This window comes from Quercus suber, unplaced genomic scaffold (genome assembly GCF_002906115.3).
Source record: "Quercus suber isolate HL8 unplaced genomic scaffold, Cork oak 2.0 scaffold_469, whole genome shotgun sequence".
Taxonomy (NCBI): domain Eukaryota; kingdom Viridiplantae; phylum Streptophyta; class Magnoliopsida; order Fagales; family Fagaceae; genus Quercus; species Quercus suber.
Genome location: NW_027069920.1, coordinates 597,757 through 623,756, shown reverse-complemented (window position 1 = coordinate 623,756; position 26,000 = coordinate 597,757). Strand labels below are relative to the sequence as shown.

Sequence of the window (26,000 nt, the reverse complement as noted above, 5' to 3'; positions counted from 1 at the left end):
AAATTTGCTTCATTTCTCATCCGATTTGACACCCTGAGCTTGATGAAAATATTTCCAGTTAAAGTTATCAAAGCTGATGTGACGAAGGGACGTTTGTTCCATATTTCCTTCACTGCTTCCAGCTTTATTTAGCTCAGCAAGGCGCTTTTGTTCGGCCTCATTTTCATTCTGCCTCTGATATTCCAAAGGCTCTTTCTCCTCCTCAGGCGTAAGTTTCGGTTTTTCTTGCCCCAGTTCATTAGTGATTACAGGGCCAACAATCTCAGGATGAGGAGGATTATCTCCGCCATGTTCAGCAGGAAGGGAACTGAAGCACAAAACAGGTGAAAAATCATTGTAGCTTTATTTAAGTCTAGGTATTGGGAGCGCATATGGCCAACAATTGACAAATTTTCGCATATTTTAGTCAATGGAAATGTTAAAGTAGGAACAAAAACAACGACTTACATTTGCTCCACATTTTCCTGTTGCTCTTCGCTACCTTCAATTGCCTCCAATAAGCAATAATTGAAATCCGTTAATAGAAAAATAGAATGGAATAAAAAGGAAGATAGCTCTTCTCACATAATTTTTCTAATTTAATTGATGGTAATTGAATTTCTTTTATATAGAACAAAAGAAAAAAAAATCCATAAATTAAAAGTATTTAGACCTATTACGCTACCACAATCAAGGTAATTTCAAAAGGAATTGGTTAGGTCCAGTGCATCAGTGCATTGGATCTAGTTAGATTGTGACACACATTCAAAAGTGGACATATGTCATTATCTCAACGGGTCCAGTACTACTGAACACCTAAGCTTAACCCATTTAAAAAATAATTAAATAAACCTACATCAAGATAAATAGAAAGTGAAAATTGTATTGCAACGCAATGTAAAAGTTTACATATCAATTACCTGATATACGCATTTTAATGTTGCCATAAATGAGGAAATAATCTGTACAATCAATTAAGAATACTTCAATAAATTATATAAAAAATTAAGATGAATTGAATTATCTAAAAAGTTTTAAAAATCATAGAATTCTAGTAATAATTCAACTAAATTAATAGAAAAATGGAAACACAATTAAAAAAAAAAAAAAAAAAACTTCTCACTGAAAAGCTAAAATTTTCCTTATGTGGTACTTCACTTAATTTTAGTATTTTTATTGATTGAAATAGTGTTGTAGTTCAGTTTTAGTTCAACTAAATTTCTATTAGATTCAAACTTAGATGCTTATTTAATTCTAATCTATGTTTTCTTATGTAGATTATCAAAACAAAAAAGTTGTTTTTGTTTGTGATACAAATATGTTTAAAAAAAATTCAATCTTATTTGATTAACAGTACTCCTAAAAAGTTGATACGGATAAAAAGAGTGGTGGTATCAAAAAATTAATTATTAAATGATTAGATGAAGAATTTGAATTGCAATCAAATTAATATTTTTATTTCCTTAAAAATAATAAGAGAAGAAGATAAGAACAAAAAAAAATTCTTTGAATGACTATTAAATTATTGTTAAAGATGACCTTCTTATGCTCAAGTTTAAAGTAATTGATGTCAGATATAAGCATGTTGCACATAGTTTATTCATAGGCCAGTAAGGCAATAACATATTATACATAGCAAGCTCATCGTACCTCTCTTGATGAAAAATAAAAACTTAAAAGAAGTAAAACAAAGAAGAAGAAGAACTTCAATGCATAGGAGCGGGGTCAAGAATTTTTGTTTGAAATGCCAAGTTGCTGTACTAATATATTTATTAAGACAACCCCCCACATATATATATACACACATTTTTTTTTATATTATATATATACACATTTTTTTATTCAATAAGTTATATATATATATATATATATATATGAACAAACCAAAAAAAAAAAAAAAAAAGCTTAGTAATTTCTTTGAAAATTATGTTTGATGGTGATCTTTCATAAAATAAAATTCATTTTTACCATTTTTATAGTGAAATTCTTTAAAATTTCCATTTTCAATACAAGTTATCAAATCTATATAATAATAATAATAATAATAATAATAAGTAAAGCTGATAGAAACTCAAATTATAATTCTAAATTAGAGTTCCAATTTTGCGCCGTGTGTCCTAAATTATTTATTCTTAAAGAGTTTTATTTCTTAAATTTAGAATCAAATGTGGAACCAAATCATAAATATTCATCCAAGTAAGTTATTAAGTATAAAAATAAAGAGTCTAGAATAAATTAATCGTAAAAAAAAAAAAAAGTGCTTCACAATAATTAAAAAAAAAAAGGAAATTTACATTTTACACCTAATAATATCCTTACAAAATTTTTTAAAGAGTTAACAAAATATAAAAATGACTATCAATAGTATTTAAATTATATATGTAGGAATTATATTATGGATCTTATTATATATCTTTAAGTGTAAACATGCATATGCATTGAGTTACAAGCTAGTTTTATATCTAAAGTAAGTAAAAAAATCTTATAATTGAACTAATGAAATTCCAAAAACATGAATGATCCAAAATTGGAGAAATAAGTTATGCTCCAAACATATTTGAATCTTGCTCTAACCATTATGTGGCATTTAAAGAGATATTTCATCTGTAGTTTTGACAATATTTTTTAATGAGTTAATGACTTGATATCGCAACATAACAAGTTGAAAAAGATATACCCAACATGTTTGGTCCCAAACTTTATCAAATACTAGTAGGAGTCTTGTGTTTGCACAGTTTTGGTCATAAATGTTTCTATATAGTAATTTTTTGAGAAACAATAACTAAACGAATCATTATTCCTTAATTTTAGTATTCTCATACATATACACACACATATAACCAAATGAATGATTATTGTTATAATAACTGGTAATGAGCTGCTTCTAAAATGCTTAATTTGATATATTATTCCTTTTATTTTATATCTCTAATTAAAATGATAAGTAAAAAAGTTCCTATTTTTATATATTTATAATACCATATAATTACAATTGAAAACAGTAAGCAAAGAGAGACTCACATTAAAATTGAACAGGAATTTAAAATAAAGCTAATCGTAAAATAGAAAAGTTAAAAAAACATTATTATTAAAAAAAAAAAAAAAAGAAGTACATGTGCCTATATAAACAAACCAAAAATAATATTAACATATAACAAAATAAGATATCAAAGCAGTAAAGTAGTATCAACATAAAATTACCAAAGCAATCACCATAACATATAAAGGGCACCAAATTTACAAATTATAAACTATCCAAATTTATAAGCATTTAAAAATAAATATTGTTGTCAATTTTTCTAGTTTATTAATAATTATATATACTTTTGGATCTTTATCAAATATTCTAAATTTTTAGCATTGAAATTTGCGGGGGAAAAAACCCTCCAAACCACTCATTAATGCACCCATACCAACCAATATGCCAATATGAATCAACAGAAAAATCAAAGCGGACATATACTAAATTGCAAGACATTAAAATTTAAGATTCTAACTTAATGAGGAATTCAAATCCATGTGAGTTTTAATGCTTATTAAAAAAATTGTTGCCCTCTTAATAAACTATATATATAGTAAAACATATTATTTTTTTAATCAAACATGAATCATTCAAGATATTCATTGTTAGGATTTAGGAATGCTCAATTTAATTGATCTGATTTATTGAAGATAACAGTACTGTGGATTTCACATAATTAATTTTTTTTTCTCTGACCAATATGCAAATCAAAGAAAAAAAAAAAAAAAAAAAAAGATATAACTTATTGAATAAAAAAATGTGTATATACATAATATAAAAAAAAAAAAAAAAAAAGTGTGTTTATATATATATGTGGGGGGTTGTCTTAAAAAATATATTAGTACAGCAACTTGGCCTTTCAAACAAAAATTCTTGGCCCCGCTCCTAGGCATTGAAGTTCTTCTTCTTCTTTGTTTTACTTCTTTTAAGTTTTTATTTTTCATCAAGAGAGGTACGATGAGCTTGCTATGTATAATATGTTATTGCCTTACTGGCCTATGAATAAACTATGTGCAACATGCTTATATCTGACATCAATTACTTTAAACTTGAGCATAAGAAGGTCATCTTTAACAATAATTTAATAGTCATTCAAAGAATTTTTTTTTTTTGTTCTTATCTTCTTCTCTTATTATTTTTAAGGAAATAAAAATATTAATTTGATTGCAATTCAAATTCTTCATTTAATCATTTAATAATTAATTTTTTGATACCACCACTCTTTTTATCCGTATCAACTTTTTAGGAGTACTGTAAATCAAATAAGATTGAATTTTTTTAAAACATATTTGTATCACAAACAAAAACAACCATTTTGTTTTGATAATCTACATAAGAAAACATAGATTAGAATTAAATAAGCATCTAAGTTTGAATCTAATAGAAATTTAGTTGAACTAAAACTGAACTACAACACTATTTCAATCAATAAAAATACTAAAATTAAGTGAAGTACTACATAAGGAAAATTTTAGCTTTTCGGTGAGAAGTTTTTTTCTTTTTCTTTTTTAATTGTGTTTCCATTTTTCTATTAATGCAGTTGAATTATTACTAGAATTCTATGATTTTTAAAACTTTTTAGATAATTCAATTCATCTTAATTTTTTATATAATTTATTGAAGTATTCTTAATTGATTGTATAGATTATTTCCTCATTTATGGCAACATTAAAATGTGTATATCAGGTAATTGATATGTAAACTTTTACATTGCGTTGCAATACAATTTTCACTTTCTCTTTATCTTGATGTAGGTTTATTTAATTATTTTTGAAATGGGTTAAGCTTAGGTGTTCAGTAGTACTGGACGCGTTGAGATAATGATATATGTCCACTTTTGAACATGTGTCACAATCTGACTAGATCCAATGCACTGATGCATTGGACCTAACCAAGTCCTTTTGAAATTACCTAGATTGTGGTAGCGTAATAGGTCTAAATACTTTTAATTTATGGATTTTTTTTTTCTTTTGTTCTATATAAAAGAAATTCAATTACCATCAATTAAATTAGAAAAATTATGTGAGAAGAGCTATCTTCTTTTTTATTCCATTCTATTTTTCTATTAATGTATTTCAATTATTGCTTATTGGAGGCAATTGAAGGTAGCGAAGAGCAACAGGAAAATGTGGAGCAAATGTAAGTCGTTGTTTTTGTTCCTACTTTAACATTTCCATTGACTAAAATATGCGAAAATCTGTCAATTGTTGGCCATATGTGCTCCCAATACCTAGACTTAAATAAAGCTACAATGATTTTTCACCTGTTTTGTGCTTCAGTTCCCTTCCTGCTGAACATGGCGGAGATAATCCTCCTAATCCTGAGATTGTTGGCCCTGTAATCACTAATGAACTGGGGCAAGAAAAACCGAAACTTACGCCTGAGGAGGAGAAAGAGCCTTTGGAATATCTGAGGCAGAATGAAAATGAGGCCGAACAAAAGCGCCTTGCTGAGCTAAATAAAGCTGGAAGCAGTGAAGGAAATATGGAACAAACGTCCCTTCGTCACATCAGCTTTGATAACTTTAACTGGAAATATTTTCATCAAGCTCAGGGTGTCAAATCGGATGAGAAATGAAGCAAATTTGAAGAGTAGCACCCCAGAGAACTTGAATCTGACTAGATCCAATTAGAAGTAATAAATTGTCTTGAATGAAACACCATCAATATTTGATGCATGTGATTAATCTTAGTTGTAATTTTCCCCTTTTAATCTTAGTTTGCACTGTGGTAAGTTCTCTAACACCCATGCGACTGGCATCTGACATTAAAGAGAACCTTGTAATGGAGGTTGGAAATCTTTAATAGGTTGGAAGTTTTTTTTTTTTTTTTTTTTCCTTGCACGTGATATGCTTTATATTGGCTAAAGGAGTTTAGATAGCAGTGGATATATAGTAGTAGTTATTTATGTGCATATAAAACTCTCTAAAAACTTAAACTTCAGCCTTTATTAGTAGTAGCAGTAGTGTGTATATATATATATATATATATTTTGGCTACTTTGGAAATGATAAGATAGACTTTCCAAACAATGACTTCGTAGTTGCCACCACAACCCCTTCAATATGAGAAAGTATAAGATGTTTCTATAATATCAGCTCAGCCTCAAATTTGGTGTTTCTTACTCAATAAATAACTGACATCTGTCCAAAAAAAGCTACATCAGTTTACTCCATAAACCTAAGTAAAAAGACAATTTTGCCCCTGAAAATAAATCAAACCGCACCACTTTTCCCTCGCTTACTAAACCTGAAATTCCTACCCATTTGTTTCTCTTTCACTCAGGTGCTCCCTTTTCCTCTCCCTTTTTTCTCTCTCAAGTGCTCCTTCTCCTTTCTTTCTCTCAACTCCGAATTTTGCTACCAAACATAGCCAATTCTTTCTCTCAACCAGGATTTTGCTGCCAAACATAGTCACTGCCGAGCATCGCAAGTCCTATGAGACTATAAGTTGAATCCTCTGAAAACCCCAAATCGAGCATCGCAACCACTACTTAGCATCGCAAGTCCACTATCGATTTTTGAGAATCTGCCACAAATGGGTAATATTTATTTCATCTGCTTCCTTTCATACCTATTCACATCTTCTTTTTCATTTTAGTTTTATTTGTTTGCAACTATGGAATTGTTTTTTTCACTTATTAGTTATCACCCAAAAAAGAAAGGCAGAGGCATATTTGAGTGTGGAAAGGAGAAAGTTCTTTTAGTTTCTTTTATTAATTTATTTGCAAATATAGATGGTTTTTTTTTTTTTTTACTTACTTATCACCAAAATAAAATTTAAAAAAAGAAAAAGAAAGCAAAGACACATTAGAGTGTGAAAATGAGATAAATGGGAATACGAAACTAAAACATGTCTATATTTGATAGCCTAAATAGGAAGATATATNTGGTCATGTTAGTAAGTTCTACTGGTGGGTAGCATTAGGAAGTTGAGCGTGGGTGCTTGTAAGTCCTTTTGTATGAACTTCGATTCTTTCATATAGTGGATTCAAGTTTACCTTGAGGATAGCTAGGTTAAATCCTCCCCAGGTTTTTTACCAGTTTGGTTTTCTTGGGTGATCATATCTTTGTGTTCTTTATATTTCCGCTGCTTAATATCTTGATATGATTATTTGATTATGTGTTAACCTAGATTTGCATAATTTGACTAAGCTAATCACTTGGCTAAATAAACTAGGTTAATCCAATTGTTATTTTAAGGGATCTAAAAACCTAACAGTATCTCTTTCAATTTGGCACTGGTACAGGGATGTGATGCTTCTGTTCTATTGGGTTTACTGAAGGAATTGATTCCAATAAATAGTCTCTTTCAAGAGTCTCTGTTGAGGTATTTAATCTTTCTTTTCCTTTTTATTTTCTTAGTTTAAGTCTATAGTTGTGTTATTATGGAAAATTTTGAGTTCTGCCTATTCAATTTGTTTATTCAATATTCTTTTTCATGATTAGGCTAGACTAGTAATGGATTTTTTAGAAAATGCTCTTGATACAGCTGGTGACAATGATAAAGGTGAAAATCATGAGAATATAATTTTGGGTGAATTCTATGAAATTAAACTTGGAATGCAAGTGAGTTTTGAAGAAGAAGCATATAATCTCTACAATGAGTATGCTTTAAACAAGGGGTTTAGCATTCTAAAAGGGGTTACACGAAAGACTAATGGTGTTCTTAAGCCCTATGATTATAAAAAGTATAATAAATTAGATACAAGAATAGGTTGTCAAGCTAGGATTTGTTTTGATATTAAAAATGGTATTTAGAGTGTTACAGACTTCAATGAGGAACACAATCATAAATTTGCAAGTCTAGCAGAGAGGTGTAATTTGAGGTTAGGAAGGAAGGTGCTAAGTACTCATGGGATTGTAATTGAGACAATGGTTAGCTCAGGCATAAAAGCAACAAGGTTTTACTCATTTTTATCAAAGGAGTTTGGTGGTGCAAATAATGTTGGGTTCCTTAGAAAAGATTGCTATAACTTCCTGCACACTAAAAGAAAACAATTGATTAAAGCTGGGGATGGGCAAAGTGTTATTAATCATTTTAAAAATAGACAAAGTGAAGATTCAATGTTTTTTTATTCAGTACAAGTTGACCAAGAAAATAGAATGGCAAATTTCTTTTGGAGAGATGNTTTGATGAAATACATTATTTGTACTCTTACTTTGTTGGGTAGACTTCATCTTTGCAGAAAAGAAATCTACATTGAAGGCTGAATGCCACTTTTCTTAGATTTGGTATAACCTTTTAAGCCATGCATGATCCTTTAAATTATGCTTCTCAATCATACCATTCCAAGTTGACTCAAACTCCATTTTAGTTAAACATCCATTTAAGCACTTATTAAATCTTTGATGGAAATTTGGATTACCATAGAATCCTAGGAGGTTTTGTTGGGCATTTTTACTAATATGTCATGAACAAAGTCTATGACGAGATTTGGAGAAATCCACCTTAATAGCATTTGCCATTGCTTGGTCTTGTTCTGTAGAAATAGATTTTGATTGTTGACCTCCCATTGCTGTCAAAAAAGTCTCAAACAACCAAATAAATGAATCAGTGTTTCATCTGTTAAAAAGGCACAACCAAGTAAAACATTGTTCCAATGATGGTTAATCCCCACAAATTGTGCACATATTAAGTTATACTTATTAGTTCGATAAGTGGTGTCAAAAGCAACAACATCCCCAAAACAGTCATAATCTAATTTTGTTCTACCATCTCTCCAAAAGAAATTTCCATTCTATTTTCTTGGTGTACTAAATAAAACATTGAATCTTCACTTTCTCTATTTTTAAAATGATTAATAGCACTTTGCCCATCCCCAACTTCAATCAATTGTTTTCTTTTGTGTGTAGGAAGTTATGGCAATCTCTTCTAAGGAACCCAACATTATTTGCACCACCAAGCTCCTTTGATAAAAATGAGTAAGACCTCGTTGCTTTATGCCTGAGCTAACCATTGTCTCAATTATAGTCCTATGAGTACTTAGCACCTTCCTTCCAGATCTCAAATTACACCTCTCTTCTGGACTTGCAAATTGATGATTGTGTTCATAATTCTTTGAAACACTCCAAATACCATTTTTAATATCAAAAAAGAGTACAAATAATGTATTTCATCAAATCATGAAAACTTCCATAACACTTATCCAAGTTGTTGAATTTTATGAGGAAAAAGTGGTAGAAATGCACCAAAATGAAATAAATGAAGATTTTTGTTGTAAGAATGGTGTACCTTCAAAAGTAATGGGGTATGGAGGTATCTTAAGTCATGCTACTAAAGTTTATACTATTACCTTGTTTAAAATGTTTGAAGAAGAGTTCAATTCAGGTGGGGGATTAAGTTGTTGAAACTAACCATCATGAGAATAACTTCACATATTCACTACATAATGAGATGAGTAGTAGGGTATATACTGTGCATTTTAACCAGTCTGAATTGACCGTTTGCTGTGATTGCAAGTTATTTGAGACTTTGGGCTTGTTATGTTGCCATGCTTGAAGAGTGTTTCTTGTTAACAATATGAACAAAATACCCGATACATATATATCAATTAGATGGACAAAAGATGCAAAAAAGAGATTGTGTTGTTATGATGATTTTTCTCAAACAAAAAAGAAATCAAGTCATACATTGCGTATGAGCATGTTAACTCATTTGGGATATAATATGTTTGATAAGGCTTCATTGACCGATAGTGGGACAAAATTTATTACGGATAATCTAAGAGAGCTATCACGTGAGTTTGAAAAGTATATGATGGCTACGAATGGGGTGGAAGATGTTGGTAAAGAATGTCCTCAAGATCTTGCACATGATGAGGTGCAACCAAACTTAGATGGGGAGCAACCAATCCTTGATCCACCACATGTGAGAAAGAAAGGGATAACCAATACTAGAATAAAATGTCAATTGGAGAAAAAGAAAAGAAAAAAGGTGAAAGATGCTTCAACTTCACAAGCTCCACAATCTGCTTCTACGCTTCAAGAAATTTAAGTGAAAAAGATGAGAAGAAGCGTGAAAGATGCAACTAGTTCCCAAGCTCCACAAGCTAGTTCTATGACACATGGTATGTTCAAAACTACTATTTTAGTCATTTTTTTTCTCTTTGCTTAATTTGCTTGTCAAGTTTAATCATTTTCTATTTTTTCTTTTTCTTAGGAGATGTTCAAGTATCATTCATTCCCCCGAAGATGTCTATTGCTTATCCCATGTTTAGCTCTACAAGAATGCATCAACAAATTCAAGTGGAAAAGATGAGAAGTGGAAAATATGCAACTAGTTCACAAGCTCCACAAGCTAGTTTTATGACACATAGTATGTTCAAAACTACTATTTTAACCATTTTGTTCTTAGCTTTGCTTGTTAAGTTTAACCATTTGTTATTGTATCCTTTTTTTCTTAGGAGATGTTTAATCATCATTCATTCCCCCAGAGATGTCTATTGTTTATCCCATGTTTAGCTTTCCAAGAATTAATCAAGAAATTCAAGTGGAAAAGATACCACTAGTTCACAGGCTCCACAAGTTAGTTCTGTGATACATGATATGTCTAAAACAACTATTTTAATCATTTTTTTTCTTAGCTTTGCTTGTTAAGTTTAACCATATGCTACTATTTCCTCTTTTTCTTAGGAGTGTTCAATCATCATCCTTTTCCCCAGAGTTGTTCAATCCCATGTTTAGCCATACAAGAATGCTTCAAGAAAATAAATTAATATCACCCTTTACCAGGTACATTATGTCACTTTAAAATTTTTACATTAGGAAGAAAAAAAAAATGCCTTTCAACATATACTATTTTTTAAACTTTTTACATAAGGGAAAAAAAAAAGCCTTTTAACATGTACTCTTTTTTTTCCAGGACTCAACCACAAGATTCTAAATATAATGGAAAACTTTTTTGAACAGTTTTTTGATTAGCAAACTGCACAGTTATATGCACAAGATTCTGAATATAATAGAGAACTTTTGGATAGCTTTTTGAATAAAAAACTACATAGTCATATGCACAAGATTCTGAATATAATGGAGAACTTTTTTTTGAATAACAAATTGCACAGTCATATGCACAACTAGTGGACAATATTTTTGGGCAACATATTTGACTTAGACAGCTGCTAAAATATAATGTCAACTTGAGAAAAAGAAAAGTGTTAGGTTCTAAAGATTTAGGAATTTATGTATTTAGAACTCTAATGTGTAATGTTGGCAAACCATTATCAAAACAATATGTTTAGTCTTGTTTAGACTTGCTCAAAGTTATATATTTTATGTAAAGTTGGAATCAAGAGGCTGCAAATGCATTGGTGCATTTTGGCCTGGCTCGATCGATCGGAAGAAAGACTCGATTGATCGAATCTCGGGCAGAATGCTTTTCTGCAGAATTTTCCAACTCAGCCCTAACTCATTAAACGTTTTGGGTTTTCTATTTTTACCCTAGGTATAAAAGGCAAAACCCTAGCCACGTTTTTAGAGTTGCTCTTGTTGTGTTGTTGCTCATACTTTTCTGTTTTGTGTAAATCTCTTGTGAGATCTAGAGGAGTTTTCCTTTACACAAAACTTAGGGTTTTCAAGGTAGAGATAGTATCAACATCTTGATGATCAACTCGGTTGCTGCCATTGAAGTTTAAAGAATAACAAGCATGGGTGCTTGTAGCTGATTGGAGAATCCAAGAAAGTAGGAGTCTGTGGATTCGGAGCTTGCACGTGGTCGTGTCAATAAGTTCTACTGGTGGGTAGCATTAGGAAGTTAAGTGGGGAGTTTATAAGTCCTTTTGTATGAACTTCGATTCTTTCGCATAGTGGATTCAGGTTTACCTTAAGGATAGCTAGGTTAAATCCTCCCCAAGTTTTTACCGTGTGGTTTCCTGGGTGATCATATCATTGTGTCTTTTATATTTACGCTGCTTTATATTCTTGATATGACTATATGTTTGTGATAACCTAGAATTGCATAAATTGACTAAGTTAATCGCTTGACTAGTTAATTAGGTTAATCTGGTTGGTTTAAGGGATCTAAAATTGTTCAAAAAGAAAAAGGTGAAAGATGCTTCAACTTCACAAGCTCTACTATCTACTTCTATGCTTTAAGAAATTCAAGTGAAAAAGATGAGAAGAAGCGTGAAAGATGCAACTAGTTCCCAAGCTCCACAAGCTAGTTCTATGACACATGGTATGTTCAAAACTACTATTTTAGTCTTTTTTTTTTTCTCTTTGCTTTGCTTGTCAAGTTTAACCATTTTCTATTTTTTCTTAGGAGATGTTCAAGTATCATTCATTCCCTCGGAGATGTCTATTGCTTATCCCGTGTTTAGCTCTATAAGAATGCATCAACAAATTCAAGGGGAAAAGATGAGAAGTGGAAAATATGCAACTAGTTCACAAGCTCCACAAGCTAGTTCTATGACACATAGTATGTTCAAAACTACTATTTTAACCATTTTGTTCTTAGCTTTGCTTGTTAAGTTTAACCATTTTTTATTGTATCTTTTTTTTCTTAAGAGATGTTCAATCATCATTCATTCCCCCGGAGATGTCTATTGTTTATCCCATGTTTAGCTTTCCAAGAATGAATCAAGAAATTCAAGTGGAAAAGATGCCACCAGTTCACAGGCGCCACAAGTTAGTTCTGTGATACATGGTATGTCTAAAACAACTATTTTAATCATTTTTTTTTCTTAGCTTTGCTTGTTAAGTTTAACCATATGCTACTATTTCCTCTTTTTCTTAGGAGGTGTTCAATCATCATCCTTTTCCCCAGAGTTGTTCAATCCCATGTTTAGTCATACAAGAATGCTTCAAGAAAAAAAATTAATATCACCCTTCAGCTAGGTACATTATGTCACTTTAAAATTTTTACATTAGGAAGAAAAAAAAAATGCCTTTCAACATGTACTATTTTTTAAACTTTTTACATTAGGAAGAAAAAAAAATGCCTTTTAACATGTACTCTTTTTTTCCAGCACTCAACCACAAGATTCTGAATATAATGGAAAACTTTTTTGGACAGTTTTTTGATTAGCAAACTGCACAGTCATATGCACAAGATTCTGAATATAATGGAGAACTTTTTTGGACAGTTTTTTGAATAGCAAATTGCATAGTCATATGCACAACTAGTGGACAATATTTTTGGGCAACATATTTGACTTAGACAGCTGCTTTTTAGATGGGATATCTAACAATTTGGATAGTTGATACCTTTTCTAACAACTCTTTTGAATACCTTTTGTAATTAATGAAGCTGCAAAAACATGTTAGATTCTATATTTGCATTTTGAGTAGCTTCTAGTTTAACATAAATTCTATATGAAAATGATGAATATTTTTAAATGTGATGGTAAAGTTCATTTTATTATAGTACCAGTCTGTAGATTGGTCTATCTCAGCTATAACTGACAATATTCGTAGTTTAGTTGTGTCGTTTGCTGCTTGCTCTTGTAGTTGGATCAATAGGATTTGTAATGGTGCAGCTCATGCTGCTACCAAGTTAGCTTTAGTTTCTTCCTCACCTTTTTGTTGCAATAACAGCAATCTTTCGACTGCTTTATAGTAAGCTTGTAAGGTTGATTGCCCTTCTCTTGTTTTCCAGTTTTAATTTAATACAACTATCGCAGCTTAAAAAAAAAAAAAAAAAAAAGTACAATTATTGTGAAAGGCATACTTCTAAGTAGGTAGTCATGCTATTTGCTTGAAATGTCAAGTTCAAACTCTCATTTTTATGTATAATATTCTTAGATAGATAATAACCATTGAAGTTTACAATGATCTCAAATGTATGTGAATTTTTCTTTACTTATTGATATGAACCCACTCTTTTAACATTGGTATAATGGAATGGAAGTTGTTGAACAAGTCCAACTTATTAATATGAGTTCAGGATTATAACATTGGTAAAATGGAAATGAAAGTTGCTGAACAAGTTAGCCACACCATTCATAACTAACATTCACCTTTAATGCTATGAGAAAACTTGTTTTGATGAAAATGATTTGCCCATCTTATTCATTGAATCAAATCTGTACATATATACACCAAAAGAACCAAATCAACTCTGTAACTAACTTAACAGATTGCTATACGTGTGAATAGGGACTAACAAAAATAACAGACTCTTACATGTGCTTGACTTACTAAGCTAACTATACTTATATACAAACTACATATCGTTTACTGTACAATTACAACTAGGCTACACTTCTGCTCTGTCGTTTAGATAGATTTATACTATTCTTGAGCTTCTTCAATTTTGTAACACAAAACACAATCCTTTGATGCTCATCCAATCCTTCAGTCCGCATATCATCTACCCTTGCACTTGCTATTGCACTGTTTGATTGCCTTGCCTGCTTTGGTGCTTGTGTGTGCTGCTCTAGTGCACTAGCTGCTGCATTATGTTGTAGCCTGAGTGGCTCCGGTGTGGCAGCTAATGTTGCACCTGTTGTAGCTGATGTTTTATCATCATTCCTTTGACAAATGCTAAAAACATTATGACACAAAAAGGTATTGTTAGCATGAAAACAAAATAACATAATAATATATATCATCCAGGATGACAACTACAAGGTAAGTCCTCTGCCTTCAAAACTAAAACTTCTCATTTGGATGCATGATAACTAACAATTCATACAGTACTTAATACTCTTAGTCAACTTATATGGCTAACTAATGTACATCAGAAACTTACAACTTGGCCATTTCAAATAAGTTTTTCATTTTGTCATGAATAAAGCGTATTAGGGAAGAACAAAAGAACAAACTTGCCAAACTATTGGATTGCCCTTATCTTGATCAAAACAATTTGGGACCTATGACACTGACTCCACATCACCAAATGAAATTAAAACACAAGCTTCATTAAGGAGAGAACAGGGCAACTCATTCATATCTAATCTAGAGAACAAGCGTAGCTGCTACAAATTTCCAATAAATCTGATGATATCAAAAAAAAAAAAAATTCAAAGAAAGAGAACAATTTTTCATCCATTAAATTTGGGAATAATTAAAGCAACAATGCCAAATTCAAAGAGATACAGATCAATTTCAATATCCTAATCTTTGTTTCATAAAAGCTGGGGATATATATCAGAAATAAATATCTTGTTCAAGATATCAATTATACAACATGTTTCAAGTTCTAGTATTCCTATCTATCTCCTTTCCACACTAAAATGTTCCTTTGCTTTTAAAAAAGTAAAATCGTGATAAGTGAAAAAACCATCTATAGTTGCAAAAAAACAAGAAGAAAATGAAAAAGAAGATGTGAATATATACTGAAAAAAAAACAGATAGAATGGGAAAATTACCCTTTTGGGTCTTTGGGCATTAGAATCGGTGAGTGAGAAAATGGCCTAGGTTCTCCAAACCGACGGTGATGCTAGAAAAAGAGTAAAGGTGATTTTCAAAGGATATAAAGGCTGGTCTCATTGGACCGGTGATGCTCGGCAGTGACTGTGAGAACTCACACCGTAGGTGGGGGAAGAGCACTCTGGCAACGAGAAAACGGAAGAGGCAATTGTAGATGGAAGGGAGTTTGGGTATGAAAGAGAGAGTAATGTTTGATTTCTAGAATTAGATTTGAAAGGGACGAAGGAGAGAGTGAGAGAGTAAAAGTCGCAGGGGTTCATAAAATATCAGGGTTTCATTTTGGGAATTGAATTTGAAAGAGGGAGGAGGAGAGACAGAGAATAATAGTGGGCGGGGTTTGAAAATTTTCAAGGGCAAAATTGTCTTTTTATTTGGGCTTGTGAAGTAAACTGATGTGGCTTTTTTTGGACAGATGTCAATCATTTATTGGGTAAGAAACACCAAATTTGAGGCTGAGCTGGTATTATGAAAACATCTTATACTCTCTCCTTCAATATCCCTACTTCATCTGCCAATCTACCAATAGCCATCCCAAAATTAAGCACGCAGTTAATCCTAGCTCAATCAATGAATGACTTGGTATTACTACTGGTACACCTTAATCTGCCAACTTGTGTGCTATAAAAACATATCACACTAATCTTGACATGAAAAATTCCTCAAGCTTACAATCTTGCAATAAATAGCCTTCTCAAACGATGGAAACAACTAAATTTGATTTCTTAATAGCCAAAACAAGTGACCAAACTAAACCAAATATTGATTGATATGTCGTATGTTAATCGATTAAACAATAATTTTGTAGAAAAGATATTTTCATAAAAAAATCTTTAGAAAATCATAGTCTAGTTATAATTTTCCAATGTAACATGATTAACTTTAAATTTAAATACTTTTTTGACAGCTATGTTTGGTCATTTGCAAATACTTTTTTAGTATATTTTTTTAAATATACTAAAGTGGACTAAATGGACCACAATAGATCAAAATGGACTGAAGTAGATTGAATGTACCAAAGTGGACCGAATTGGACGGAGGTGAACTAAATAGACCAAAGTAGACGAAATGGATTGAGGTCGACTGAAATAGACTGAATGGACCAAATTGGACTGAAATAGACTAAAGTAAACTGAATGGACCAAAATAGATTGAAATGGACCGAATAGACCGTTGTAAACCGAAATGGACCTAAAGGGCCTTTTTTTTTTCTTTTCTTTTTTTTTTTTTAATTTTTTTTAACACATCTGCCACAAATGGCTACGGGGTTTTCTCTTTAAAGTTAGGCTGCTGTAATGTTTATTTTTATTGGTTATAAATGAAAGGTTTGCTCTTCTCATAAAAGGCTATTTTTAATTTCCTTCAATTTGAACTCAAAGGGATGCTTTTAATTTGACTAGCTTCAAAGGAATGAAAATTTGATCAATTAAATCCGCTCCCCAACATTGTGAATTTAGGACAATTAGCTCCCTCACATAAGAATCTGGATTAATTCTTTTTTTCACAGTTTAATTTTTAATTTTTGATTTTATTTTTTGTCTAGAGGCAAACTCATAACTCGTTAGTTAGGATCTCTTCATTTGCATTTTCATTTATTCACCTTTTTTTCTTTTTCTTTTTTTTCTTTTTTTCTCTGAAGCAAACTCATATGTAGTTGTTTTCACTACTCCACAATATTCTTCATTTCAAAACACTATTTTTCCCTCTATTCTCTCAATTTCCCTCCAAAAATGAGCAGAGGAGATGATAAAAGAAAGTTCAAGAAATATGTGTCCAATGTTGTAGCTAGACACGTTGACTACACGAGTCAAGGCTTATTGTGTTCTTAAACTTTCTCTTTTTTTTAACCTTCAAATATAAACTCTCATTAACATGAAAGAGAGTAAATGAGAATAATAAAAAGATTAAAAAAAACAAAGGGACCTTTGGTTTGGCAGAATCTACATTACTCTGCATCCAAATTCCTCAAAATATGATGCCTAGTATTCTAGATGCTTGAGAATATAAATATTCCAATGTTTGGTTTAATTTGGAATCTACTAAGTGTGGGTTTGGATACCACGTCTACGGCTGCGTTTTATGTTTTCACACATTTTTAGTTTTTTTTTTTGCTTCAGCCGCACCTTTTGACTAAGTCAGCAGTGAACAGTGCACCCATGCACTGTTTACGGGTCTCACAAATTACACTTTTCATCAACTTTTTCATTAAAAATTGTTTTCACGACACTATTCACAGATTTAAAAATTATTTTGCTACAGTGTTTTTAGTTTTCAGTTTCAGCAAAATAAGTTCTATCTAAACGGACCCTAAGAATCTAAAAAATATGACATTCTTATAAACACAATATCAAGTTAGATTTGTAAACACAATATCAAGTCTTTATTTTAATCTTCTCATAAATAATATATATATATATATATATAACTATAAATCATAGAAAATTCACTAAAATTAAATTCTAACATTCTTCAATGACATGTATAATACATAAATAATTTTTTAAACTCTTGTTCTTCATGGCAATCACAACATCATCTTTGTTAATAAAAATAATTTATTTTGTTTTAGCATCTAACTCAATCCCAAATAGGAGATTCTAAAAAAGAGAAACACCACACACATATGCACAAAAATATATATAAACTAATTCTTAATCATATTACTAAAAAAAGAGATAAGGACATTTTTTTTTTCTTAAATAATTTCTACTTTGTAAACGTTAGGAGGAATAGGTAAAATTATTATTTTATAAAAAAAAAAAAATGCAACTTTTTCCAAGCATAAGAATGTAAATACCCACCTGTTTTGAAAAGAATTCATGTTACTACAAAATTGAGGTTGAATATGAATCTAGATACTCTCAAGCATTATATTCCTTTATGTGATTTGCAATTATACATGAGACTGTTATCGAGTCTTCAAACATTACTAAAAATTCTAAAACACTAACCCAACACCGAAATAGCCCGAACTTCACTGTGATTGCTTATTAGTTATTAATTCCTTATTTTCCATTTACATTCTAACCATTCTCACTATTCCCTTTTTCCCTCCAAAATGAGAAGCAAGAAACGCAATGCAACTGCCTCTCCTTCTCACCCTCCACTGTCTGATGTTGATGATCGATCACTTACCATCACCAAAGAAGTCAATGACGCCATTGATGAACTTTACAATGGGCACCCAACCCAAGCCCTCAATCTTGTCAAGTCCATCCTATCCCGCCACCCAAACTCCGCCCTTGCACACGGCGCCCTCAGCTTCATCCACTTAAAAATCTCGCATTTAGCCACCATCACCGACAAATACCGCCCCGAGATGCTCAAACATATCAAGAGATCCGTCGACTCATCTAAGCGAGCCGTGCAGTTATGTCAGGACTCCCTCTCCTTCTGGTCCTTCCACGCTTCCCCACTTATGGCATTAGCCAAAAAAGACACCAATGCCGGCTTCGAAGCCGTGATTGAAGCATGTGATACCGGACTAGCCATCCAACACCCCACCGTGATCGACTATAGCTTTGAAATTTACAAGGACAACAACCCCGAAAGTTGGCTCACACAGTCCCAAATTGAATTACACACAAAGAAACTCAGGCTCCTAAAATTGGAAAGCAAGTATTTCATTGACACTACATTTCTGGCAATCATAAAGAATGAGATTCAAGAACTACAAGGAAGAAAGGAAGAGATCGAAGAGAAAGCAATTGCACTGAGGAAGAACCTCAAGAAAGTGTTAAACGATGAAACTGTGGCGACCCAAGTCAAGGATTACTGGAATGACAAGATGAGTATGGAGCTAAAGAAGGATTTGTGGAGGATTCGAATCAAAAGCCTTAAACAGCATTTTGACAAGAAAAAATCACCGGAGGCTGTGGCGGTGGTGATGCAGGCGATGGAATACGTGAAGGCGGCGAAGAATTGGAAGTTTTGGACGTGTTGTTGTTGTAACGAGAGGTTTTTTGACGTAAAATGGAATGCAGAGCATCTGAAGAGTGTGCATTTAGGGACTTTATCCGATGAGTTACGATCTGCAGAGCCGAAAATAGTATCTGATTCAATCCATGACTCCGTTAAATCAAGAAAATGGGCACCCGTCGATGTGGTCGCAGCTGTGAAAATGATGGAAGATTTGTCAAGAAAAGAGGGTGGAGACGAAGTTTTCTTGAAACAAAAATGGCCTTACTGCATCGACAGAGAACGTGAAGCGATCATTAATAAAATCCGAGCGCTATTAGACCAGTTCTTGAGCATTGGATGTTTCGTTCAGAGCCATCTTCAAGCGTTAATGGACTTGATAATGGAAATACTGAAGAAGCGAATCCCGGAACAGTTGCTTAAGGAACACTGGATGAACCGCACTCTGCTCTCAGCATGCTTTCTTGACATCTCAGAGCTTAATCGTGTGTTCGAATTCTTGGATGATCTCGGCAATATTTGCGGGTTACACGGGCTCTGCAAGAGTCTTGTGAAAGATGAGGTTAGAGGTGAGCCATGTGAGAAGCTTGTTTTTAATGAGGACTTCTCTTTTGTAGAATTCGACAAGAGAATGTTGAGTGGACAGCTTGTTGTGCCAAATGATGGAGCTGCTGTTACTTCTAGTGCTGTTGATGAAATCGAATTAAATGATGATGAACATAAAGATGCTATTGTGGATTGGTTATTGAAGGGAGGAACTAATATTGGGGAGCAATTGAAGCAGTGGAAAAATTTGATAGAAACTTGTAAAAGTCAAGGAAAAGAGTTTTTCAAGATCTACGAGGCTGAATTTCACCGGATGCAGAATACTTGTGAGAAAAAAATAGAATACTTGAGAGACATTAAGGAATGTCAGAATTTGGAGAGTATATATGTTGAAGAAGATAAGAGAAGGGAAGAGTTTGGGAACGAACCATTGAGTTATGAGTCTCTCTTATCAAAGCGGGAGAGACAGATTAAGAACACAAATGATGAGAATTCTGAGTCAGATATCATATGGAAAACTCTGGCAGGACATAACGACGACAATGAAATAAATTTGGAGATTAAAAGGCTGATTGATGAGATGGCACATCATGGGGACAATGAAATAAAATTGGAGATTAGAAGGCTGATTGATGAGATGACAGCAAAGGTATGGTATAGCCAAATTTATGAACATGTCAAATTTTCAAATTGTTTGATGTGAAATCCAATGTCTCTCAATGTAGTGTGGTGAGTGATATTAAAGATGTTGCTCGATGAACTGCTATATTCCACAGGTTGATTGAATCTCAGTATGTTTATTGTTGCAGCTTTACAAATTTGATGCTATAATCAGGACAACTACTATTGCTATGAAGCAGACAGCTCAGAAAATTGATACGGTAACTGCTTGTGATTACCGATCAATTTTGGTGCCCCTGCTGAAGTCATTCATGCGGGTTTGTGTTGAATTCTCTGTGCTGTTTTGTTGAAGGTTTTCATGTAGTTACCTTCCTACCCGTCTATGATTTGATGTTTTCAGTGTACTATTCCCCTTTTGTAGGTACGACTGGAAGATCTGGCCAACAAAGATGCAAAAGACACGTATAAGGCTGTAGAAGAAGCATCCTTATCAGAATTTGGACTTGATGACAAGAAAAAGACTGACAAAGGAGGTGGTAATGCAAGACATGGACAGAGAAAATCAAAAGATAAAAAGAAGAAAAAGGATAAAAGAAGGCCCAAGGAATTAAAGGTCTTGTATAATGGTTATTGTTCTGTTTCTTTTTTATGGTAGTTAAAGTTGTCTAAAGCTACAAGTATAAATTCTCCAGAGAAAAATGCAGAAGAGGCAGGAACTAAAAGTGGGAAAATAAGAGCATCTAAACATGTTAAATATTAACATAAGATGGCAGAAATTGGACAAATGTACTTGAATTGGATGCTAACAGACCTTGGATATGGAGGAGCTAGAGTTAAAAGTTGAAACAAAACCAAAAGATAGTGTAAATGAAATGGGTATTTCTGAGGTAGCCAAATTGGGAAAACGTGGATCAAGTTTAGTAGAATAGTAGTATTTAAGGATCTGAACTCTGAATGACAATAAATTGAGCAATCTAATACATATGACATATAACACACATTGAGCACACACTCTTACTGAAATAGATTATCACAGTATCTATTAATTGGATATAAACTTTACACTTGCACAGCAATGTAACAAAATTTAATGTAATTTTTTTTTTAGTAAGGAATGGAATAATTTGATATGACTAATACATTAAGAATCCAAATACAGGAAAGCAGCTAAGATCGAGTTTAATTAAAGTTGATAAAACACAAACCTTTTGAGATAGAAAGAAAGAATAAAGAAATAAGATTTGCAGAGAATTCCCAGTTCCCACAAAACAAAGAGAATCAATTATGCAAACTAATGTCCTAAAAATATACAATTTGCTTATTGTAGGCAACTGGAGGTAGCCAGGAGCAACAGGAAAATGTGGAGCAAATGTAAGTCTTTTTTCTTTTCTTTTTTTTTTCATGCTTCAACATTTGCATTGACTAAAACACATGTAAATTTGTGGCCATATGTGCTCCCACTCCCCCAGGCTTAAATAATTTTCAATGTGTTTTCACATGTGCTGTGCCTCAGTTCTTTTCCAGCTGCGCATGATGGAAATGATCCTACTAATCCTGAGATTGTTGGTCCTGTAACCACTGATGAATTGGAGCAAGAGGAACGGAAACTTACACCTGAGACGGAGAAAGAGCAAAGAATGCTTGAAGAGCATTTGGATTATCAGAGGCAGATTGAGAATGAGGCCAAACAAAAGCGCCTTACTGAGCTAAACAAAGCTGGAAGCAGTGCAGGAAATATGGAAAAAATGTCCCTTAGACGCATCAACTTCGATGACTTTCACTGGAAATATTTTTATCAAGCTCAGGGTGTCAAATTGGATGAGAAATTATGCATACTTCAACAAGAGTTGGACCTTACCCCGTATAACTTGAATCTGACTGGACCCAATTAGAGGTAATAAATGGTCTTGAATGAAACACCATCACTATTTGAATAAAGGTTCTTGATGCATTTGATTAATCTCAGTTAGAATTGTCCCCTTTTATTCTTAGTTTGCATTATGTTCAGTGCTCTTAACACCCGTGCAACTAGCAGCAGACATTAAAGAGAACCCTGTTGCGTAAATCCATACAACTTTAACAAAGCAATCCACTTAGAATTCCTTTTCTTCTCTATCTAAATTCTCAACCATTCATTCCACTAGCACAATTGCCCCCAACCTATTTATTTGCAAATTGCAAGGCCTCGCAAAATTCGGCTTTTGAAGTTTTATAGAGTGGTTCCTTTTTACTAGGCCCTGTTGCGTAAGTGGGCTTTTAGTTTTTCTGGCCTCTATTCCCGTGATTATGTACAATGGAAGGCCCAACTTAGGCACACCTCGTCCCTTACCGATATCTCTCCTATTTTTCCCGCCACTCCAGATCCTCACAAACACACAAACATTCTCTCTCTCCTATTAGCTCCGATTCGCCGCCGCCGCCGCCGCCGCCGCCGAATCTCGCTTATACGCCCACAAGGCTGCTCAACTCTTCGTCCCCTCACGGTAATTGTATCGGCCCTCTCTTCTTTTTTTCGTTTCACTTCTAATTTGGGATTTTTTTTTTTTTCAATTTCTAGGGTTTCAGAGTAATTGAGCTAGTTCTTGTCTTGCCCGTACAAATAAGGATTAATGAGTTTGATTTTTGGTCTAATAATATTGCTGAAATTTGCGATTACTTTGGATTGTTGATTTGTAGGGTCTATGTGAGTGTGTGTCTCTCTATGTGTGTGTGTGTGATACTAATTCACTAATTAGCTTATTACGTTTATGAATTGTGAATTTGTGAGTTAATCAATGGATTCGAAGGTTCGAACTAATTCGTGCTTGTTAAGTATTGTATGATTTTTCATGTTCATGGGCTGCTTGGGATTGAGTGTATTAGCCATGTTTTAGTAGGGATTTGCTACTTTGTGTTTTTGAGTCTGAATGCATATTTGAAGGGTCTATGTGTTTGTGAGAATTGAGATACTGATGAGTTTTTCTGGGCCAACACCCGAATTGGATGCTAAACCATGCATTTATCTGAGATACTTATGTTTTTAAAATTAGAAACGTAAGTTAAAGTCGCATTTTCAGTTTATAAAAACACACACGTATAGGAATAGGATGTTACACACACTTATGTTTTTAAAATTAAATGGGTGATTTAAAGTCACATTTTCAATTTATAAAAAAACACAGTGTGTAATATACAATTCCCTTTGATAAATTGCCCCAATCATTATGTTTTATAAAAACTTACTCGTGTGCATTGGGATTGCTGGCTAGAGACGTAAGTTAATTTTCTATGCACTTGTAATAGTAGAAACCTTATTAGGGCAGTATATCATGCTCATGCATCCATCTAGTGATATTTATTCAATTTAGAACTTGGTTATTTTAGGAAGTAGATCTATATTTCTTATCTATATAGTAATGGTGCTTTACTTCCCTATTCCTTTAATTACGTATCATGTACTTAGGCATTCATGTTAGTTAGTTTCTGCACTCAGGCCATATACAATATCCCATTTTCATGTACCCATGTCCATTAGTTATTCTTGACATTCCTCAGGATTTTTAGATAACACATGAGATCATCCTAGTCTAGCTGTGATTAATACTCACCTGAGTCATTGGAAGACCCTTTGTTTGGGTGTCTAGTCGACATGTGCCTACTAAATTTTCTTCAGATGCGTGTTATATCTTGAACTGTGTCATGTGTTATAATTTGCTCCCCATTTTACATTTGAATACTATTTGGAATAATTTGTGTTTCCATGCTTTACGCACTTTTGACAAACGTTCCCATTGACATTTGTAGACACATTAAATTGAGTTTTTAATTAGAGTTCATTTTGGTTGATAAGCTTGATGGATAAAAAATGGTGAGCATTTGACAAAGAAAGAACAATTTGCGGAGAAGAATCAGTTGGGTGAACAGGGGAATAAGAAGATGAAGAAAAGTTGGAACTTGGAAGCCATAAGTGTTACATGTATTATTTTATAATTGTGAATACAAGTTATAGTATGAAACTAATAAGAATAGCAATAATTCAAATGTCCCCAGAGAATTAATAATACAACAGATAAGATTATGTAAATGTCTCAATACGTAGAAGTATGATTTAATTTTGGTGGGAATAAATAGAATTGGGTAAATGCCTGGACTTCTCACCAAGTCTACATAAACTCCACTTCTATGAGATATATATATTAAAAATTGGAACTTTTATGATGGGTCTTCATCATTATTTTGTTAATAGTTTCTCTTAAAGTTAGGCTTCTATAAAACGTAAGAAACATCAATATTTTGGATTCAATGTTACAAATTTAAAGTACATGAAATGAATAGTATTTATGTAAAGTTTTAAATGATGTTAGATACCAAAAAGCAAAATCTTGATTGTGATTGAATGCTTTTTGTTTCACCTGAAATTGATATATATTTACTAACTCAATAGTTAAATGGTTAAAACTTCAGTCTTGAACTTTGTGTGAAGGAAGAAAATGTTTTTGGAACTACAATTAGGAAAGTATCCCAAAAATCGACATTCTGATCTCTACATATTTGAATTATTATTTTGATACTACTATGATATTTTTTTCTCACATGCTATTATGGACATATATCTTCAGAATAGCCAGGACCCCCAAAATAGACGTGGGTTCCATTGCCAAAGTAATTCTTGTCATTTTGGACATCTATATTATAGCAGGATGGGTTCGTTACATATAGAATCAGCCCCATGTCCTCAGCGTCTCTGAAATTGCCTGTGGAATCCATGTATTGAATATTTCGAAAATAACTTGCTTTTCCATAGCCTTCATCTGGAAAATGGCCACTTCCCATTTGAGTTTTTGTGTGACTGCCCCCAGGTTTTGAGTTGTAAATCTCTCCACCCCAATCAAGTGTTGTAGCACTACTTGCTAAATATGTGAAGATGGATTGAGGCCAGTATCCAATCAACTGATCTTCTACTTGGAGCCACCAATTTTCGTTGTTCTAAAGCATTTGAGTTCAAGAATTTCGTAATCGATACATAAAAAGATATTGTGTATAGCTGGTCTAATTTACTGGGGGGAAAAAAAAATCATCTACCTTGTATATGGTTATCCCTATGTCGTATTGATTTGAGTCGTAGCTAGAAACAGCTTCTATCGAAGATCCAATGGCAAATTCGTTGTTTGTTTGAACAAAACCAGAACATTCAAGATTGTAGCAACCGGTTTCATGGTAGCCATCGCTCTTAACAAGGATAGAATAAGTTAGTTCAAGAAAAACATACGTGGCAGAGAAACTACAGGGGAAACTATCTTTTGATTTGGCAAGAATGCACTTGATGGGAGTAAGTTGATGAAGTTTCTAACTTAGATTTAAATTTGTCTTTTGAAATAAGCAAACTTACAGTCCAATATATGAAGAATCTTGTCTTTTGGTCATCTGAATAAACCTGGAATCATGAAATGTACATCAATTTATTATCCAAATGCATGGTATTTATATCTTAAATTTCTATTTTCAAATGCATTGTATATTTTCTTATGTAGATTTGAATGCCAAAAGAATCTAATCATTTCAAAGTTTAGA

At 32.6% G+C, this 26,000-nt stretch overlaps 2 protein-coding genes and 2 long non-coding RNA genes across 4 annotated transcripts; 3 read left to right on the top strand and 1 right to left on the bottom strand.

The window, feature by feature from the left end:
* Nucleotides 1-5,069: 5,069 nt before the first annotated feature.
* Nucleotides 5,070-5,688, top strand: LOC112030980 (uncharacterized). The gene is made up of 2 exons (XM_024063646.2): nucleotides 5,070-5,140; nucleotides 5,281-5,688. Exons 1-2 carry the CDS (start codon nucleotides 5,070-5,072, stop codon nucleotides 5,576-5,578), a joined length of 369 nt encoding a protein of 122 aa, XP_023919414.2. The 3' UTR covers nucleotides 5,579-5,688.
* A 12,735-nt stretch (nucleotides 5,689-18,423) lies between these two features.
* Nucleotides 18,424-21,379, top strand: LOC111988403 (uncharacterized). Its single transcript, XM_065762694.1, has 5 exons — nucleotides 18,424-20,478; nucleotides 20,639-20,767; nucleotides 20,872-21,063; nucleotides 21,106-21,159; nucleotides 21,260-21,379. Exons 1-5 carry the CDS (start codon nucleotides 18,424-18,426, stop codon nucleotides 21,377-21,379), a joined length of 2,550 nt encoding a protein of 849 aa, XP_065618766.1.
* A 710-nt stretch (nucleotides 21,380-22,089) lies between these two features.
* LOC136062943 (uncharacterized) lies at nucleotides 22,090-25,894 on the top strand. Its single transcript, XR_010624675.1, has 2 exons — nucleotides 22,090-22,933; nucleotides 24,280-25,894. It is a non-coding gene; the product is annotated as an uncharacterized LOC136062943 (long non-coding RNA).
* Nucleotides 24,874-25,964, bottom strand: LOC136062942 (uncharacterized). Its single transcript, XR_010624674.1, has 3 exons — nucleotides 25,819-25,964; nucleotides 25,512-25,658; nucleotides 24,874-25,415 (listed from the first exon to the last, which is right to left on the bottom strand). It is a non-coding gene; the product is annotated as an uncharacterized LOC136062942 (long non-coding RNA).
* Nucleotides 25,965-26,000: the final 36 nt, after the last annotated feature.

Bases quoted from the DNA above. Each gene is read 5' to 3' on its own strand.
- LOC112030980 (XM_024063646.2), top strand. From the start codon at position 5,070: ATGTATTTCAATTATTGCTTATTGGAGGCAATTGAAGGTAGCGAAGAG. The intron at 5,141-5,280 runs GTAAGTCGTTGT...TTTGTGCTTCAG, and splicing joins CAGGAAAATGTGGAGCAAAT to TTCCCTTCCTGCTGAACATG.
- LOC111988403 (XM_065762694.1), top strand. From the start codon at position 18,424: ATGAGAAGCAAGAAACGCAATGCAACTGCCTCTCCTTCTCACCCTCCA. The intron at 21,064-21,105 runs GTCTTGTATAAT...TTTTTATGGTAG, and splicing joins GAAGGCCCAAGGAATTAAAG to TTAAAGTTGTCTAAAGCTAC. The intron at 21,160-21,259 runs GCAGGAACTAAA...GGATGCTAACAG, and splicing joins CAGAGAAAAATGCAGAAGAG to ACCTTGGATATGGAGGAGCT.